Source organism: Neovison vison, chromosome 6 (assembly GCF_020171115.1).
Source record: "Neovison vison isolate M4711 chromosome 6, ASM_NN_V1, whole genome shotgun sequence".
In the NCBI taxonomy this organism is placed as follows: Eukaryota; Metazoa; Chordata; class Mammalia; order Carnivora; family Mustelidae; genus Neogale; species Neogale vison.
Window position 1 is genome coordinate 108,310,619 of NC_058096.1, and position 20,044 is coordinate 108,330,662.

At 42.5% G+C, this 20,044-nt stretch overlaps 1 protein-coding gene across 1 annotated transcript in view; it reads right to left on the reverse strand.

Moving 5' to 3' along the window:
* Positions 1 to 20,044, reverse strand: part of LIPH (lipase H) — a 46,829-nt gene that overhangs the window by 6,727 nt on the left and 20,058 nt on the right. Inside the window, exons 3-8 of the mRNA XM_044251934.1 lie at positions 19,130 to 19,238; positions 13,976 to 14,077; positions 11,521 to 11,610; positions 8,137 to 8,304; positions 6,690 to 6,785; positions 4,685 to 4,796 (exon numbers count right to left, since the gene is read on the reverse strand). Coding sequence (XP_044107869.1) covers positions 4,685 to 4,796; positions 6,690 to 6,785; positions 8,137 to 8,304; positions 11,521 to 11,610; positions 13,976 to 14,077; positions 19,130 to 19,238 — 677 coding nt within the window. The remainder of the gene's footprint in view (positions 1 to 4,684; positions 4,797 to 6,689; positions 6,786 to 8,136; positions 8,305 to 11,520; positions 11,611 to 13,975; positions 14,078 to 19,129; positions 19,239 to 20,044) is intronic.

The following is a 20,044-nucleotide window of genomic DNA, read 5'->3' on the forward strand; positions in this document are numbered from 1 at the left end:
GTTCTGAGTCTTGATTTCACCTCAGGTCACAATGTCAGGGTCCTGAGATCAAGCCCCGCGGTGGGCTCCATGCCTGGAGTAGAGCCTGTTTAGGATTCTCTCTCTCCCTCTGCTGACCACCCCCATTACCCAGCATACGCTTCCTCTCTCTCTCTCTCTCTCTAAATAAAAAAGAAAGGAAAAAGACCAAATTTGGGAGATTCATACTTCCTGATTTTAAACTTTGTGGGAAAGTGTCAGTAATGCTATAGTGGGCTACATGACACTGGGGTACTTGCATTAGGATAAATACATAGATCAATGGAAGAAAATTCCGAGTCCAGAAATAAACCCTCTCACTGACTGTCAATTGATTTAGGCAAAGGTGTCAAGACATTCACAGAGAAAGAATAGGTTTTTCAACAAAGGGTACTGTGACAACTGGGTATCCACAGGCAAAGGAATGAAGTCAGACCCCCTACCTCATTCTATGGGCAAAAATGAACTCAAAATGGATAAGACCTAGATGTGAGACCTAAAACGATAAAGGACTTGTGTCCAGAGTATATACACAACCCTTGCAACCCAACAGTAAAAAGGTAAATAACCCAATTTTAAAGCAAGGCACATAAAACCTGTACCCAGATGTTTATAGCGGCTTTATTCAGAATTATGGAGACTTGGAAGTAGCCATGATGTCCTCCAGTAGAAGAATGGATAAGTAAACTGTAGTACATCCAGACAAGAGGATATTATTCAATTCTTAAAGGAGATCAGCTAGTAAGCTACGAAAATACATGAAGAAAACCTAAATCCTATTGCTAAGTGAAAGAAGCTACTCTGGAAAGTTTACATACCAGACAATTCCGACCACATGACATTCTGGAAAAGGAAAAACTATGGAGACAGAACAAAGACCAGTGGTTGCCAAAGGTTAGAGGGAAGAGATGGATATAATAGGCAGAGCACAGAAGATTTTTAGGAGTATAGGATCTACTCCATGATCCTATAATGGTAGATACTTATATGTTATTGTTCTTATATGTTTGTCACAACCCATAGAATGTATACCACCAACAGTGAACCCTAATGTAAACTATGGACTTTGGGTCATGACAATAGGTGTACCACTCCATTACCCAGATTTTGATAGTTGGGGAGGCTGTGTGTATGGGGCCAAGCGCGCATATGGGAAATCTCTGCACTTCCTGCTCGATTTCGGGAATCTAACACTATTCTATTTTTTTTTAAGATTTTATTTATTTATTTGACAGAGATCACAAGCAAGCAGAGAGGCAGGCAGAGAGAGAGAGGAAGGGAAGCAGGCTCCCCGCTGAGCAGAGAGCCTGACTTGGGGCTTGATCCCAGGACCCTGGAATCATGACTTGAGCTGAAGGCAGAGGCTTCAACCCACTGAGCTACCCAGGTGCCCCTCTAACACTGTTCTAAAAAATGAAATCTATGGAAAAGGAAAAATGAGTAAAGGACCTGAATAGACATTTCTCAAAAAAATATATAGAAATGGCCAGTGAGTGCATGAGAGACACTCAAAGCGATCAATTCTTAGGGAACTGCAAATCAAAACCATGAGATATAACATAATGCTCACTAGAATGGCTACAATAAAGAAAACAGACCTGCCTGTGATATTTACACAAAATGTGATATATACACTCAAAGGAATATTATTCAGCCTTTATCAAACAAGATAAAGTCTTGCCGTCTCATGTTGCAACATGGATAAAACTTGATTATTATGCTAGGTGAGATAAGCCAACCACAAAAAGATGAATATTATGTGAGTCCACTCATAGGAGTAGTCAAAATCCTAGGAACACTAGAACAGTGCTTGCTCAGGGCTAGAGGGTGAGGGAAATGGGAGTTGTTCTTTAATGGGTATAGAATTTCAGTTTTACAAGATGAAAAAGTTCTAGGAGGTCTGTTTCACAACAACGTGAACATACTTAACACTACTCAACTCAGAAGTGATTGAGATGGTAAATTTTATGTTTTGTGGTTTTCCGTCACAATGCAAAAGAAACAAATTTTAAATAGATATTAACAGTATTGGCAAGGATGTGGGGGAAATTAGAACTCTCACACATGGCTGGTGGGAATATAAAACGGTGCAGCCGCTTTGGAATACACAGTTATCGTAAGGCCCAGCAACTCCACTCATAGGTATATACCCAAGAGAAATGAAAACGTAGGTACACACGGAAACTGGTACACATATGTCCATAGTGGCATTATTCATAATGGCCAAAAAAGTGGAAACAACCCAAATGTCCATCAACTGATAAAAGGATAAATAAAATGTTGTATGTGTGAAGAGTGGCATGGTAGAAGTGAGCTGGGCCCATAACCCAGAGGTCAGTGGATCGAAATAAAATAGGATCTATCCATACCACGGAATATTATGTGGCCATAAAAATAATGAAGTCGTGGTACATGCTATAGAATCTTGAAAATATTATGCTGAACAAACAAACCAAAAAACCTAGACACTAAAAGGCCACATACTGTATGATTTCATTTATGTGACACGCCCAGAATATGTAAATCTATAGAAATAGAAAGCAGATGAGTGGTTGACAGGAGCTGGGGAGGAAGGAGGAACGAGGAATTACTAATAGGTATGGGGTTGCTTTCTGAGATGATTAAAAAATGTTCTGGAATCAGACGGTAGTAATGTTTGTACATTTTGTGAATATACTAAAAACCACTGAAATGTACATTTTAAGAGGGTGAATTTTATGGTAGGTGAATTATATCTTAATTTTTTTAAAGGTTTAAGAATAAAAAGAAATACATCCAAGATATGGATAGAGGGAGAATTGCCAAGCAGATAATATCCTTGAATGTGACTCCATTTGTACCCATAGTCCGGTAAGACTGAATCAACTCGGGGCACATTCTCTGATACTATTGTAAAAACACTCAAAACTAAAAGTTTACCTGGCAAAGAAAGAGAAAAGTAGACATATTTCACCATGTAATAGAACAACCATTTCCCTTTTTTCCCCAGATATTCTCTGATATGGTGATGACTTTTTCACAAATGTGACTGAGAATGACTAAATGTGAATGAAGTACAGATGTTAAGGTCGCGATCTTAATCAAGAGAAAACCCTTCACATTAGAAAGTCCTAGTCAGGAGAGATTTACTACATAAGATTAAAATTCCTAAAACAATGTAAAGCCAATATGTAACCAGTTATTAGCATGAATAACCAATTTTTTTAAGTGACCACGTCTCATTTGTAACAGCAATTTCCCCTGCTGTTTCTAAGACTCTCCAGATGAGGTCTCTGCCCAGCTTCCTTACTGAGGATCACAGCCTGTAAACCGCCTGGCGCTGGTTATTCAAGATGCGTCCCCTAGCGGTGCCCTCCCTGAAAATGCAGCCTCACTGGGCTTGGGGCCATTGGCGTTCGAGGGAGTGTGGTATTAGCCAATGACCCTCTAGTCCTTAAATATAAAATACAGATAGTAGTACCATCTCACGGGGTTTTAGTGGGACCTGCATTAGCCAGCATGTGTAATGTGCCTAATTCAATAAACAAAGGCTGTTATTATTATGATCCAAGGATGCCTTAAAAAAAAAAAAAAAAGCTACCTCCATACCACCAATACACACAGCTTTTCTATTCATCTTCATGGTAAACCCATAGGTGACATTCAGTTTCAGATGACATTCCATTTGGTTCTCTATGAGTGAAGTTAACAGATAACCCAAGTGCCTACTAAATAATAGGACCCCCAAAAATGTTTCCTGAGTAAATGAATAAAATGAGCCTCAAACTTCTTTGCTTAAAGGTTTTTGAGTTATATTCCCCCTTTCTCCTGATTATAAAATTAATGGATGAAAACAATTAACCATTTTTAAACTCTATATATGCAACATCATATAAAAGTAAAAGAAGCTGAAAAGAGAGAAAAGTGAAGAGAAGCTGAAAAAAGCACTCATATTTCTACCACAATCTAATAGGCATATTTCTTTTTTATTTTTTTTTGTACTGTTGAACTAATTTTATACCTTCTATAATTTGATGCCCTTCATTTTTCACTTAGCATATTATAAGCATGTCATTTAATGTTTCATAAATTAATATATAAATAATATTTTATTACATGATAATATTTAATTAACCATTTCCCCATCATTGGATTTTTAGAATGTTTCCAATTTTCTTTTGCAAATCACATTTTCTGAGTTTCAGAAACATACATATATATGTTTAAATATTTGCATATTATGAACTCAAAAAAGGTTGAAATGTGTGGCGGGATAGGTGTCTTTAGGTGTGGGACTGTTGGGATGGGACCAGTACTTGCACTTTTATGTTACATATTTTACGTTATATGTTTCTTTACTGTTTAAATCCTTTACAGGAAGCAAGGATGACTTTAGCAATTAAATGTTTAAACAAAGGAAGGAAGCAGGAGAGGGAGGAAGAAAGGGAGGGAGGGCAGAAGGGAGAGAAAGAGGGTGGGAAGAAGAAAAGAAAAGAAATCTCTATACTACTTTCATTTGTAAAGAGCCTGGAGGGTCAAGAGCCACAAGAAGCAACTGCTCTCTTAGATCTTTTGTAGAACAAGGACAAGTACAAACCTATAAATAAGAAAGTGAGTATGTTTGGGATATAATTTCTCTGCACAAACAGGGAGATGCCAAACTGCAAACTATCCCAGCCCAACTTACTGATTGATTTTGGATTCTGTGATGTTTCCAGCTTTGTCTTTCAATTTGATTGTAATGGACCCTCTTCTTATGTTCTTGTTCCAAGCTATAATGTCCACAAAGTAATGATATACTACAAAACAAGAAGAGAGCACAATAAGAGAGGTACACTCTCAACTGGTCCCCTGAAAGGTCAATTCCTAAAAAACCCAACCTCCCTCATAACTTGAGTCTCTTGTTATCTTCCCTCCTAGAATCTCTGCAAAGATCCAGGGCAGAATTTTCTAATAGTCCTTTCCATTCTTTTCAGTAAAGATGGGCTGGGTGATGGTGGCATTCAGGGGTCTCCCGTTGTCAGGTGTAGGCATCACAGTTGGACTGGTGTTCCCACCTTATGGACTGAGATATCATGGTCTACTGCTGAGTATGACTGGTTCACTGCACTCTCTCCCCTTGTAGAATAAACCAACCAGGGGCCCATGCAGAGACGCTCCAGAGCAGACAAGGTCTTCCATAATCTGGGCCACGTCCACCAGCCTCTCTCAGTCGTCCCCAGTCATGCCCTATCACCTGCACTGCCAGGCTGTCTTTTGCTACTGGGCCTTCTCCCCACTTGAACACTCTGACTTTGCCAGCTCATCCTTCAGGTCTCAGCTCAATGTCACTTCCTCCAGGTCAGGCCTTCACTGACCCTCAGACTAAGTCAGGTTTCCCTCTTAGAATTCTTAGCATGCTCTGGTATTCTCCCATTAGTCAGCACACTTATCTGAATTTACAAATGCAAGAGAAAAAAAGTGATCATCAAAAAACCTGGTAAGTATATGGGTACATCTATACAAATATTGCCTGAGTAACGTCTTATGGAGTTAAAAAAAATAAAGCTAAAATACACTACAGCAATAACTGGGAAGGGATTCCTCTTTGTAATCCTGGAAGTAGTACCTTATAGGCTCTCAGTATATTCCTAATGAATAAGTCAGAGTGTATGATGTGTTCAGAGAATTAGTCTTCCTCCCCACTCTTTGCTTCCCAAGGTCACAGATGCTTTGGGAAGATGGGGAACCCACCATGATAGACACACTTGCTATCTCTCAATCAGACTTGCCAAGAAGGGAATGGAGGCTCAGGGACATGTTGGTCCCATAAAGAAATTAGGTTAGCCCTAGTGTTGCCATTTCATGGCCCATTATTATTCGGGCACTTGTCTCACTTGGACTGGGCAGACAGCAAACCCTGGGCTGCCACAAATGGCTCCAAAGGAGGAGGGAAACCCACTGATCTGCAACCTCTTTCATTAGGGTGCTCCTAAGAAAAATGAAAGGGGGAACAAGACGGTAAGATATGCCCAGGAAAATCCCTACTTGATTCACAGGGCATCTAATCTTCTCCTGCCCCATTTAGCCCCCATCTGGAATACTCAAACTCTCAATGTCACTAGACGGTCATCATGGTTGCTTTGTAGATGTGGCTGACACCTGGTTTTACCTAGGCACAATGTCAAGTTTCGGGGGGGGCTAAGCAAATTTTCTGGAAGATCTTAGCAATCAGAATGGCTACCCAGGGGACACCTGACTGGCTCAGTCAGTAGAGCATGTCTAACTGTTGATCTCAGGGTCATGAGTTCAAGCCCCACATGAGGTGTAGAGTTGGCTTAAAGATACAAATGTATTTTTTTATTAAAAATTTTTTTAATTAAATAAAAAAAGAATAGCCATCCAGCAAAGCTAATAATCATGTTTGTTGAGATTTAATCCTTATAACCCAGAAGATAGGCATTATTATTCCCATTTTTACCTAGCAGGACACCGAGACTCAGAGAGGTTAAATGTCTTGACCAAGGTCACATAGTTACTATGTGGTGGAGTCAGGACTCCACCCAACTCCTTCTAGCTCCAAACTATGACCTTCATTTGCCAGGAGGTAGCCCAGAAGCCATTTGCCAGGAGGCAGCCAGGAAGCTGAGACTCTGCCATTTAACAAAAAAGGAGGGGGCTGGGCACAAGCAAACCACCACATCCCCACTCACTGCAGTATGGCTCCTTCTCAGCTGTGTCAAAGAATGCTTTAGTCATAGGAGGATCTTTCTGCTTTAAATACTCTTTCCAATTATCAGCATAATAGCCTGTAAAGCAAGTTGGAAAAATGGAACATTAACATGTGTTATGTAAGTGTCAAAGCAGTTGGGGAGGCAGTGAGAGCAGTGAGTTGACCGCCCACACCCCCAAGACAACCCCCCTCTTACACCCACCCTACAGGAGGCTGTCCAGAGCCAGCCACCAGGGCATTGCCCCCCTCGACCCCGCATCCACCGCCCCTTCTTGCTACCCTCTCCCTCAGAGCTGGGACTTGCAAAATGACCCCACAGTGGCTCTCCCCCATTTCTACTGACATTGTATCACACTGGTTCTCAGTAGCCTGCTAGTTCTCTCACACACTGGGTAGACTAAGAATAGCGCTGACATTTTTCAGTAATACACTCATTTTATAGATTAAAACTGATTCAGGTTTATACCTCAAATAGCATCATTCTTGCTAAGCATTGTGCTTTCTTGAAGAACTACAATTAGGCCCCTAAATTGCACAGAACCTGAGCTGGCGAGGACCATGTGAACAAGCAGGGGACTCTTCTCCTTCCTGTCTGTGCCTGCAGCAATGAGGCTGAGCTAGCTCCCTCTCTATCTCTCTCTCTCTCGCTCTCTCTCTCAGCTCTGTCCGCACCCTTAGAGAATGGCCTTCACATGCTGCCTTGACCAATCCAGAATGGGAACATGAGTAATTTTTAAGAGTTTCCTAGAGCTTTCCAATTAACTTAGGCACAATCAAGGTTGAGAACCCCTTGTCTGCAGCACGACCTGATGTTAACATGGGTTTTTCCTTCTAACAATTAGACAAGTCTCTTGATCATCCAGTTTCAAAGTCCTCACAATCTGGAATATTTCTACCAATCCTTGGCAAATATGCAAGCAGCCTCCGCAGTGTATCTGTGACCCCCCATTCCAAACTGTACATGCACATTAGAACCAGGGTTCAATGTAAGGGCATTTCAGACACAGTTTGTTGGAAGGGATCTTTCTGCAAGGCTCGTTTGACGCAGAGTCTGGGCCCACTATGACCCTCCCCCAGCAGAGAGGTTGTGTGCACAAAGAGGACACAGGTCCCCATGGGAGCAGGCTATGTAAGGTGACTATACCCTAGGTGGGCTTGGAAACTAGTCTGGAAACTTCTTTTTTATGCTCGAGTGTCCAGGGAGGTTGCACTGCCCTCTGGATGAAATTGTATACAAATGGATTTTCTAACACATGAGTGGGAGGTCCAAGAGTACTTCACAGAACAAAATTGGCTGGAAAAAGCAAAGTAAAAAATTTTTTACACCACGTCATTTTCAGGCCCATTTTTAGATAGTAAAATGGCGTGGGATCCTACCAAAAATGAACTCTTTGTGAATCAGAGGGGAAAACTCTTATTGGACTTACCCAAAAGGGGACAGGACTCCTTTTGTGCTATGCCACAGTTGACACACTTGCCGTTCCTATAATCCCGATAGGAGTCACAGGGATACGCGGTGATGGAACAGTTCTCTCTCAGGGAAGAAAGGTATAGGTACACGGACCTCTGGTGGTCACACTTAAAATACTGCATCCCTTGATCATAAAAGGAACGAGGAAAGAGTAGAGCAGGTGTAGCATTGAACAATGGTGCGTCACATGGTACACGCACGATTCACCCCGTCTCCTAGATGCCAGGCACTGTGCTAACAACTTCAGTGTATTTTATCCCATTGAATCCTTATAAAAACCCATAGACCAGGATTCCTGCTGGCACGTGGCAGGATAACAGAAGATAGGCCTGATTAACCCCATTTTACCCAGCAGGACACTGAGACTCAGAGAGCTTAAATGACTTGACCAAGGTCACCCAGCTATTTTGAGGTAGAATTAGGATTCAACCTATGTCCTTCCTTTGTCATTGAAAAGGAAGAGAAAAATCCAATGACAGTTTCTCCAGAGACGCTCAGCAGAAGGCAAACACATTTAAACTAGTAAAGACAGAGAAAGAAGGCACTGAGGATTCCCCCCAAGGAAGGCAAGCAGAGGAGATGGCTTTGAAAAGGAATGGCGGATGCTTCCACCCTGAGCGCAGAAGGGAACAGGAATGTGAAGACTGACCTTGTAAACTCAAATGAGGAGAGATAGAATGGCTCCCTCAGGTGAGATCTTAATCGAGGTCACCTCTAAGAGGTGAGGGTTTATAGGCAGGGAGATCTTAGAATAGATGCATGAGGAGTGATCACAGGAGTTGGCAAGAAATAAACACAAGGATTCTCTAGTACTTTTGAGGGCCATGAAAAAGCTAGCATGTGGGACGCCTGGGTGGCTCAGTTGGTTAAGCAGCTGCCTTCGGCTCAGGTCATGATCCCAGGGTCCTGGGATCGAGTCCCACATCGGGCTCCTTGCTCGGCAGGGAGCCTGCTTCTCCCTCTGCCTCTGCCTGCCTCTTTGTCTGCCTGTGCTCGCTCGCTTTCTCTCCCTCTGTCTCTGACAAATAAGTAAATAAAATCTTTAAAAAAAAAAAAAGCCAGCAAGTTTGCCTGGACTTTGTATTCAATGAACAAGGCTCTATGGCAGCTCCAGAATGTTCTCACGCCAAGGTGGGGGCTGACACGGTAGAGACCTAAAGGAGTCTCTAGTGGGTGTACACAGGGCATTCACGAGAGAAGCCCAGAGGTAGGGGTTCCATTTTTGCTGCAGGGTGTAGGGTGAAGTAAGAGGACTGAACAATGAGGGGTGGCACTGGAAGCCATGAATGCTCAAGAAGAGGTAAGGCAAGCCTCCGGTTAGTTCCTAGTGGGTGCCATTAGTGCAGTGACGAGAGAGGAAGGCAGCAAGGTATGGAGATGGCATCAGGAGAGCTGGACATGACAAAGCACCGTAGCACACAACACTGAAAGGTTGTTGGAAGATGGATGGGTCTGATGATGAAGTTAGTCATTCAGGAAAGGGAGCAGGGCCCCAAAGATGGGCAAACAATGGAGGTGAGGATCTGAGTAGGAAACAGTGAACCCCAGAAGAGGAGTTATGATGATGAGCTGGTGGCTTGGAGAGGCATTCAGTGCTGAATCAGACCCATGTCTCCTCCTCCCCCAGAGTCCACTTATGCCCATAGAGGAGATTAGTGAAGGACAGAAATAAACTGGGGCAAGAGAAGAAAAGCGTGGGTTCGCATCGGGCTAAGCTGGACTGGACTAAATCTGACTAAATCTGACAGTCAGTATTGACTTACTGTTTCTGGAACTTCCACTTGCAGAAACAATGACATTGATAACAATACAGAGAATGTCCTTTATAAGCAAAGCACACTATCTTTGGCTCCTTAGAGGTAGTGACGCTTACCACATGGGACAGGATTTGTACACCCACCATTTATGGTACAATATGGCTGACCCCACTTATGCCAATTCATCTGGATCATTTCCAAACACCACGTCATTCCCATGGGGCTGTACACAGCTACCATTTTGTAATAAGATCATCTTTTTCTAGAATCATATTCATGATTATTTAACTTTTTTTAGAAATGGTCAAATACATACTTAGAGCAATTGAGGGTGGGTTTTTTATTCTGTCCCCCGCATTACTTTTATGTTCCCTTCTAGCTATCCATTTTTTTTGTTTTATTAGTTTTTTCTCATTATAAAATAATACATGCTCATTTAGAAAATATAAAATAATAGGAAATGATGATGCAAAAATCACCTAGAAGTCCAATATCCAGAGTTCACCACTAATAATTATTTTCAGCTTTATGTTTAGTCTTTTCTTCTATACTTACAAATGTACAAATACACATTTAAAGAAACAAATTGGGATCATACTGTAGAGTTTTGTGTCTTTTGCACTTAACATCCCACTGTAAGCATTTTCATTAATCTGAAAATATGACTTTTAAACAATTATATTCCTTTATGTGGGCATACCATACTTATTTAACAATTTTCCATGTTGGATATTTAGACTATTTCTAAAAATTTAGCATTTATAAATAATGCTATGTCAGGTATCTTTGCACTTTGACTTCTGTCTGCCTTTTCCATTATTTCTCTAGGAAGGATTTCTAGATATGGAATTTCTAGATCAAGGACATACCTTTTCAAGAGAGAGAAATCATTTGTATTAGCTTTTAATCGTATGGTTATGGTTATTTGCTTTTTTAGTTTTTAAACTAAGTATAATTAATATACAGTGGTTTCAGGTGTACAATATAGCAACTCAGCCATTCTGTAGATTACTCATTACTCATCATGGTAAGTGTACTCTTAATCCCCTTCACCTATTTCCCCCATCCTCCCACCCACCTCCTCTCTGGTAACCTTCTGTTTGTTCTCTATAATTAAGGGTTTATTTTTTTCTCTTTGTCTCTTTTTTCTTTGTTCATTTGTTTTATTCTTAAATTCCACGTATGAGTGAAATCATGTGGTATTTGTTTTTCTCTGACTAATTTCACTTAGCATAACACCCTCTAGATGCATCCATGTTGTGGCAAATGATTTAATTCATTCCTTTTCATGACTGATCAATATTCCATTGTATAAATATACCGTATCTTCTTTATCCATTCATCCATTGGTGGATACTTAGGTTGCTTCCATATCTTGGCTATTGTAAATAATGCTGCTATATATTTTTTTAAGTAGTGTATTTGAGTAATAATTTTTAAGACATAATTGATACTTATACTGTATCTATCTTCTCAGATTATTTGTTTTCTATTAAAAACTATTACCCATAGAATAAGATCAGATTTTTTAAATAAGCCTTTTAAAACCACTACTGTGCAAGATGTGAAGGATCTGCACTTACCTCCCAATATAGTTTTAGGACAACCGGGTTGATCCAATCCTCCATTTGGGTAGAAGTCTATGTTTCCTAATGGTTCCTTGTAGCCCAGGGCTAGAGAAGAACATATTGTGCTTTTATTTTTGAACTTTTCACATTGCATAGTTCATTTGCTGGAAGGATATAGGCAGGGACTGTGTTGTTGTTGTTGTTTTACCTATTTAAATATTTTGTCCAAAGTTACCCAGCTAGTTAGTTAGAAAGCAGTGATTTCCAACTAGGAGACTATGAAGATAGCAATGAAATTTATTTCCATTCTTTCTCTATAGGCAGGGGGTTTTGATCACTCATTCACAGCAAGTCTGATAAAATGATAACATTTCTTCTTTATATTTGCCTGGAACCCTCAAATTGCGGGTGTTTCCTGGGCCTCTTAACTGCATTCATGTCAGTCTTTAATGAATAAGAAAAAAGAAAAAAAATGAACATTTACTTTGTAAGAAACAAAATTTTTTAAATTGGAGATTTTCCTAGAAAATGGGGGCCAAAATAATTGTAGATTGATTTAATAACTGCTTATCCTCTTTAACCCTGTAACCACAAAATAATCAGTAAAGTGCTTGACTTGACTTAAATGATTATTTGTACACGTATACAGATAGTGCACCATTGCAATAATAGCAGCTATTGTATACTGAGAACCTACACGTGTCTGTGGGCATGGTACTAGGTGCTGTACACACCTTTCTTCTCATTTTCACAATGTCTAAAAAGTGTCCACTGGTAAATTCGGATGAAGTAAGTTACAATGATGACACTGAGGTTCAGAGGGCTTACTGAACTAAATGATACCACAGAGAGGACAGAACTTGGGATCTCAGCCCTGCCTCTGCCTCATGGCAAAGTTTATTCTCTTTCCTCAAAGTTCACTCTCTCTCCAAGAATAAAAAAATAAATTACTCTATTCCATCAAGCATTAAAATGGCATTGAGGGACTGTACTTTAGGAAGGTAATACTTTGCAAACTACATAGTAAGAATGCAGCCGTTTCACAGAGACATTTCCTCTTAAGGCCAGCAGTTGCTGAATATCACACCAGACAGCCTGTGACAGGGGATCAAGGATTTTTCTTTTTGTGCAAAGACAACAATTTCTTCCTTCCTTCCTTCCTTCCTTCCTTCCTTCCTTCCTTCCTTCCTTTCTTCCTTCCTCCCTTCCTTCCATTCTTCCTTCCCTCCTTCCTTCCAAGATTTTATTTATTTATGTATTTAGAGACAGGGCACGAGGGGGTGGGGAGGAGCAGAGGAGCAGAGGGAGAGGGACAAGCAGACACTGCGCTGAGCGTGGAGCCAGACACAGGGCTCAAACCACTGACCCTGAGAGCATGACCTGAGCTAAAAATGAAGAGTTGGACGCTTAATAGACTAAGCCACCCAGGGGCCCCTGATCAAGGATTTTTCAGGTTGTTATATCACAAAAAGGATGTATTATTTTTTAAAAAGATTTTATTTATGTATTTGACAGAGAGAGAGATCACAAGTAGGCAGAGAAGCAGGCAAGAGAGAAGGGGATGCAGGCTCCCCCACTGAGCAGAGAGCCTGATAAGGGGCTTGATCCCAGGACCCTGAAATCATGACCTAGGCTGAAGGCAGAGGCTTCACCCTCTGAGCCCCCAGATGCCCTCAAAGAGGGTTTATTATTAAAGACTACTCTGCTCTGTCCCCTCAGCGCCCCCCCCCAGGTTCCTATTCTGGCTCTTCTCCCAGACGTCTGGATATAAAAAGCCATCTTTAACATCACCCTAACCCCCATATCATGTACCCAACCCCAGATATGATATCAGCACCAGGAAAGAGAGAAATGGCCAGAAGATCCAGAGAGAGCTGGAGAGCTCCAAATGGCTTAAAATCGCTCTCCATAAAGACACAACATTTGAACACGTCTTTCAGCTTAAGAAAATAATGAGAAAGAACCAACAAAAACAGAAATCATGCATCCAAAGCCTGCTGCATATATGGAAACATTTGTCCACATGGTGTGCAAGTAAATCAGCCTTAATTGGTCAAGATGATCACTTGAAAAATAAAAAATGGGACACCTAGGTGGCTTAGTCATTAAGCGTCTGCCTTCAGCTCAGGTAGTGATCCCAGGGTCCTGGGATCAGCTCCACATCAGGCTCCCTGCTCAGCGGGAAGCCTGCTTCTCCCTCTACCACTCCCCCTGCTTGTGTTCCCTCTCTCACTATGTCTTTCTCTGTCAAATAAATCATAAATAAATAAATAAGAAACGTTGATGGGAAAAGCACCTCCACTCCAGCAAGACATCTCAGATGCCTACATTAAACCAGTGTCCCTTCAGTGTTTCAGTGGATTTGGAACCCTGACCTGCAGGAAAAGAGGGATCCAGAGGAACTTCAGGGGGAGACTCTTTAGGAGTGTGGGAGGGGGTGCTCACGGACACACAAGGAAAGGACTGTTACCGTCAGTGTCGGAATGGATGACGTCAACAAACTGTGCGTCGCCAGGATCTAATCTGTCCTCAGGAGGTCTCCCATTGTATAAAGGGCCTGCAGGGTCGAGACCTGGAAAGAAAACCAAGTCAGGTTGGCAGCTCCACACCATGAGTCACAAGCGGCCAGGCTTTTGATCCTCGGCAGGAGGCTGGCAAACAGGAGATGGGGCACTCTCGGGTGGGCAAGCACTCACATTCCCATCCCGCTTTGTCAGGCTCCTTTCCACAGCCCCGTGGCCTTTTCCCACAGAAGACATGGCTACCCTGGCCGTGCCCCCTAGGAATGGCATCCAAACACCATTAGGGGCTGTGCCTTAGCAGGGCTCAAAGGCAGCAAGTGCCAGGGGGACCAGGGCAAGGGGATCAACCGGTTCATCAGGAAAAAAGCGCCTGAGGGTACTTATAAAAAGCAGATGTTATACTTATGCATATTCCATCTTAAATGGTCCAGAAACCTCCCTCAACCTTTCCTTCTTGTTATTAATAAAACTCCTTTACGGTGTCAATTTTTATTCCTATATAGTAGCTCATATGACCCACATCACAAGCCTGTGGGAGGCAGGGTGGCTATTATTCCCATTTTACAGATGGAGGAAGCAAGGCTCAGGGAGATCAAGTGTCTTCATCAGAGCCTCAGTCTCACAACGCAATGACCTCTCTCTGTTGAGCTTTTGGTTTCATCGCACTGGGTTTGGCAAGCACGGTGGGAAAGTGTGAAGCTCACTGGTCAGGCCAGGTATCAGCAAGGGAAATAAAGTGGGTGTCAGTTCCTGTAGAACTCACCCACCTCACAACTGCCTGGGCTAACTTCTTGCCTTAGGTCCATGTGAGCCGGGCGTTCCTAACTCTCAGCTGGAAAAACAAGAGTGCAGCTCCTGTGATGTTGTAACCATAAACTAAAAGCTTTAAATGACAACACAGTCAACGATGCACCACCAGAGCTGCCCAAAGGCCTGGCTTTCTAGAAACCCACCTGGAGTGAAGAAGACTCCAAGGGATGTCTCAGAGCCCTGAGTCTAAGAAAGTCATTTTAAATGGCATCTTCCATCCCCTGGTGTTAGAGATAAAATCCAAGAGATGGCATTCTTGCCTGACTTCCCAATTTCTGGCCTCAATCTTGCTATTTCTCCTCTCCCAACTCCCTCGCTTCCTTGGGACCTATCTTGATCAGCCTCCCTAATCTTTCTCATCCCCGCCCTCTAGCTTTTCTTCTTTGCTTGGCTCTCCACTGAAACTGATGTGGGTGGAGATGGACCAACACCCTGACACCCAAGTCCACAGGACATTCTCCACACACCAAGAGAAACTCAGGACCTTAGAAAGAGTTTACTGAGGAATTCTCCCTCCCCCCATAAGACAGCAGCACCTCTGGTCTAAGGAAATGAACAGTGAGGACCCCCGTCTATAGCAGCCTTCAGGTCCACAGCAGAGAAGTGGACCAACTACACACGTTCAAACCAGAGCAATTTTGAGACAGATCAGGGTGCTACTGATTATTATTACATCAGGACACACAAATGGAGATGGGGATAGGAAGCTTGGATATATGATCACCTTGGTGACAATTCATAACACATAATCCGCTTACAATGTCAGCCAAAAGTCACAGTTAAAATGCTCTTAAAAAGCTATATAATTTGTGTGGACAGAGACCATTGGAAGAGAAGAGATGTGACTTGGGGCCCCAACCCAACACCAACCAGCTACCTTAAGAATGACATACCTTAAGTATGTCATTTTACTTCTCTAAACCTCAGGGGTTTTTTGTTTGTTTTGGTTTTTTTAATCTGCAAAATGGAGGTAGAATTAACAGCTACTTCAGAAGACTTATAAAAGGACTCCTGGATCTGAATCCAGAACATTTTGAGATTATTACAAAACAGAAACAAAATGGGAAAATGGAACTCTTCTTTATTGCTCATAGATCATCAGAAAAGTGTCTAGCTGGTGCTCATTAACTTTTATTACAGCATTAACCAATCTGAGAATTTGATGAAAGCCTAGACCTCTCCCCAGACAGACAGACAGACAGACATCCAACAGAAACCTCTCTGCAGACAGACATCTGACATTTTGTGTGCAGTTGCAGGGGCCTCATTTTCCCATCCCCAAGTTCCCTGTGAACTCCCCAAGGCAATGCTGTCCCATAAAAGTATAATGTGAGTTACATATATCATTTAAAAATTTCTAGAAGCCAATTTAAAAAGTAAATAGAAATAAGGAGAATTAATTTAATGACACACTGTATTTAACCCCCCTTAGTTAACCTGGCATATCCAGAATATTATCATTTTAACATGTAAACAATATATTTGAGATTTTTTTAATATCGCTTTTTAACCTAGTCTTTGAAATCCAGTGTGTGTCTTCCACTGATAGAACATCTCAGACTGTATTAGTCACATTTCAAGGGCTCGGTGGCTGCATGTAGCTAGTGGCTACTGGACTGGACAGCATAGCTCCAAGGTCATTTCTCAAAGTAGGGTGTTCGGACCACTTGCAACTTCTGCTTAATGGTGGACTCCTGGACCCCGACCCCAGAGTGCTGGTTCAGCAAGTTGGCATTGTAACCAGCACCCCTAAAGGGATTTGGGCACACCCTTAAGTTTGAGAAGCAAAAGCAATGTCTTATCAAGTGATGTAGGTACTTGGAATATTCTAAAATCCACTTACGCTCCACCATTTGTGTTCAAGAAGTTAATGAGAAACAGGGGGTGCCTGGCTGGCTCAGTCAGTAGAGCACGCTACTCTTAATCTCATGGTCATGAGTTCAAGCGCCACATTGGGCAGGGAGCCTATTTAAAATTAAAAAAGAAAAACAATGACATTAAGAAGTTAATGAGAAATAAAACCAGGAGAGGTGCCTGGAAAGAAAAAGCGAGAAGAAGGGCAGATGAAAGGAGAGAAATGGAGGAAATGAAGCAGCCATTATGGTCTAGCTGATTAACAAGCAGTCCCATCCACTGGGGGGGAGTTGGGTGTGAACGGTGTCCCTAGGCAACAGGCCCACCAACCCAGAATCCAGTAAGGCCAGTCCGAAAAGGTGGTGAGAGGTGAGCAGACAAGAGAAACGCTTCGCCCCGAAGCTGCTCTGGGGGACAGCTGAGACTCACTGCAGGGATCAGAAAGGATGAGGCATCTGAAGAACATAGGGAAGTCAGGGGACCCAGAAGACTGAGCTGTGAACCATTAGCAGTGTTCCGGCCGCAGAGCAGGGCCATGTGGGCCCAGAGTGGAAGGCGGGCGGGCTTGGGGATTCCCATCCATGGTCAGAAGCCAGGTTAAACTGCACTCTCATTCACAGTAGTGGTAGGAACAGGTTTGCTAGGAGCGAAATGAGGGGTGAGACAGAATGAGGCAGTGGTGGGCTAGATTCTGCCAGGGCCAGTACTGGACAGCAGACTTTGTTCATTTCTTCCCAAACGTTGAGGCTGGCCATGTCAGGCTGGCAGCTTGAAATCCGCAGTGGTGAGGTATTCAAATCATGGAGATCAGCAAACACTACAAACCCGGAATTTGGGGGGAAGGGACTGGGGAGAGCTGTTCTGGTTTTTAACATACCACCGGGGAAAGTCCCACCCACCAGAAGAAGAGCTCCGAACAGATAATGGACACAAGCAGATTCAAGCTATCTGTCCTTTGGTCCCATAAGGGAAATGAGACTTTTTTTTTTTTAAGATTTTATTTATGTATTTGAGAGAGAGCAAGAGAGAGAGAGACAGTACAAGTGGAGGAAAGGGAAGAGTGACAAGCAGACTCCCTGTTGAGTGCAGAGCCCTATGCAGGGCTTGATCCCAGGACCCTGAGACCATGACCTGAGCTGAAAGCAGACGCTTAACCCACTGAGCCACCCAGGTGCCCCAGGAAATGAAACTTTTTACAAAGGACATGTTGCTTTCTAAAACATAAAAATATTAAAGTTAAAAACTTAAAAAGAGCTTGGCCTCCCTAGGAAACAGGTAAAAAGATGAGGGTGGCCTTGGCTACTTTCGCTGAGGTGAAAGTGAGAAAAAAAGAACCAAGAAAAACAAAACAATGTGACCTTGAGTAGCAGGGCTAGAGGAGACACTCATGATATGTGTGTGTGTGAGAGAGAGAGACAGAGACGGAGACAGAGACGGAGAGAGAGCAAATGAGAATGACTTGCTCAGAGCTACCATGCAATGCTAAAAGTTTACCTCACAATTGGTTTGAATCTCTCCTTCCTCTGTTCACTTCTACCCTCCAGATTCCCTAGATTGAAAATAGCTCTTTCTGTGTGAGATGGATTCTGGGAAGGGTGTGAATGTGGGGAGAAGCCCTGAGTCTCTGAAACAGAAAGCCTCCCTCAGCCTGTCCTCTGTGGCTGTGGAAAGTTACTGGAGCAGCAGGCAACAGAACCCAGCAAGAAAGCTTTTGTTTTGGGTTCCACCTGCTGTGTTTCTGAGTTTTCATTTGGCTTTGCCCTGAAAGCTGATATTCAGAGAGTAAAACCCACTATCAAAATTCCCATCTCATTTTTCTATCATGAGACTCCAGCTGTGTTTGGAGATGGAAAAATATTAGGTATGTGGCTCAGGTTATCTTAGATTAAGTGAAAGGGAGATGGCTATCTGTTTGAAGGGCACAGAGCAAATCCCCAAGGGCCATAGTTGTATTTTCTAACCAGAAGAGAAAGAAAGTTACCACCAATCTTTTCTACGGCATATACAATTTACCAAGTGTTTTTTTTTTAATATTTTATTTATTTATTTGACAGAGAGAGATCACAAGTAGACAGAGAGGCAGGCACAGAGAGAGAGAGAGAGAGAGAGAGAGAGAGAGAGAAGCAGGCTCCCCGCCGAGCAGAGAGCCCGATGCGGGACTCGATCCCAGGACCCCGAGATCATGACCTGAGCCGAAGGCAGCGGCTTAACCCACTGAGCCACCCAGGTGCCCCTTACCAAGTGTTTTTATTTTACTATGTATTTTGTTAAATAATAACCTGAAGTCAGTATTATCAGAGTCTCTCTTTTGCACAAGAGGACACACACTCAGAGGGGTTAAGTAATTGGAAGAGCTGGCTTTGAACCCAAGGACTTGTATCACGTTCCCTCAGCCGAGCCCAGGCTGACTAACACACACCCATTCAAGGAAGACTTACCTGTAATTCTCCCCAGCTGTCCTTTGTACATCTTTCCAACAAACCCAGCAATGTGGGCTCCTAGACTTACTCCAATCATATAAATGTCATCAAAAGAAGCTCCTTGTGCCTGGAATTACAAGAGGTCCATCATTATAAAGTGGAAGGGGCCGAGGAGTTGACAACATTTGTAGAAAACTTCCTAAATTTGATTTTGGATACAGTTCTTAGGAGAAATATTTCTAAGCAACTTATACCTATGAACTCACTTAAATGTCACAACAACCCCACAAAGTAAATGCCATTCTTCTGATTATACAGAAGAGGAAACTGAGACCCAGAATCAAAGTAACCTGCCCAATATTAGGCAGGTGGGAAGGGGCAGAGCAGAAGTCAAACCAGTCTGTTCAACTCTGAGTCTGGGCTTTAACCTTTATGCCACAGTGTCTCCATTCATGCTTCTGCTAGAAATCAAGCTGAGGCATCTCTAAATTGAGGAGACATCTCTAAATTTCAGCTCTAAGTTGAGGAGAAGGGCAAAGAAACATTTTGGTGAACTCCTTTATCTTCATGCTGGCTCAGTTAATGAAGTCACCATGGACAGAGAAGGAAGGAAGGAAAGAAAGGGGTGGGGGTGGGGCAACACTGCAGTGGGCTGGGACAGCCCGTGGTGAGTCATGCTAGTATTACTCACTTTACCAGGGCTGTGGAGTTAAGAAGCTTGTGTGAAAATTCTGCTGCCTGCCCCTGGCCACAGTGGCCACCAGGCCTGATTGTCTCTGAGATAGTTCTCATATAAAGTCACTTTTTTGTGGTTGTTTTTTGGTTTTGATTTTGGGTTTTTGTAAAGGGGGCAATTCCTGAGATAGATCACTAAATAAAATTTAAGATTTATTTAATCTTCATGAGTCTTCTAAAAATATAAATCACACACAC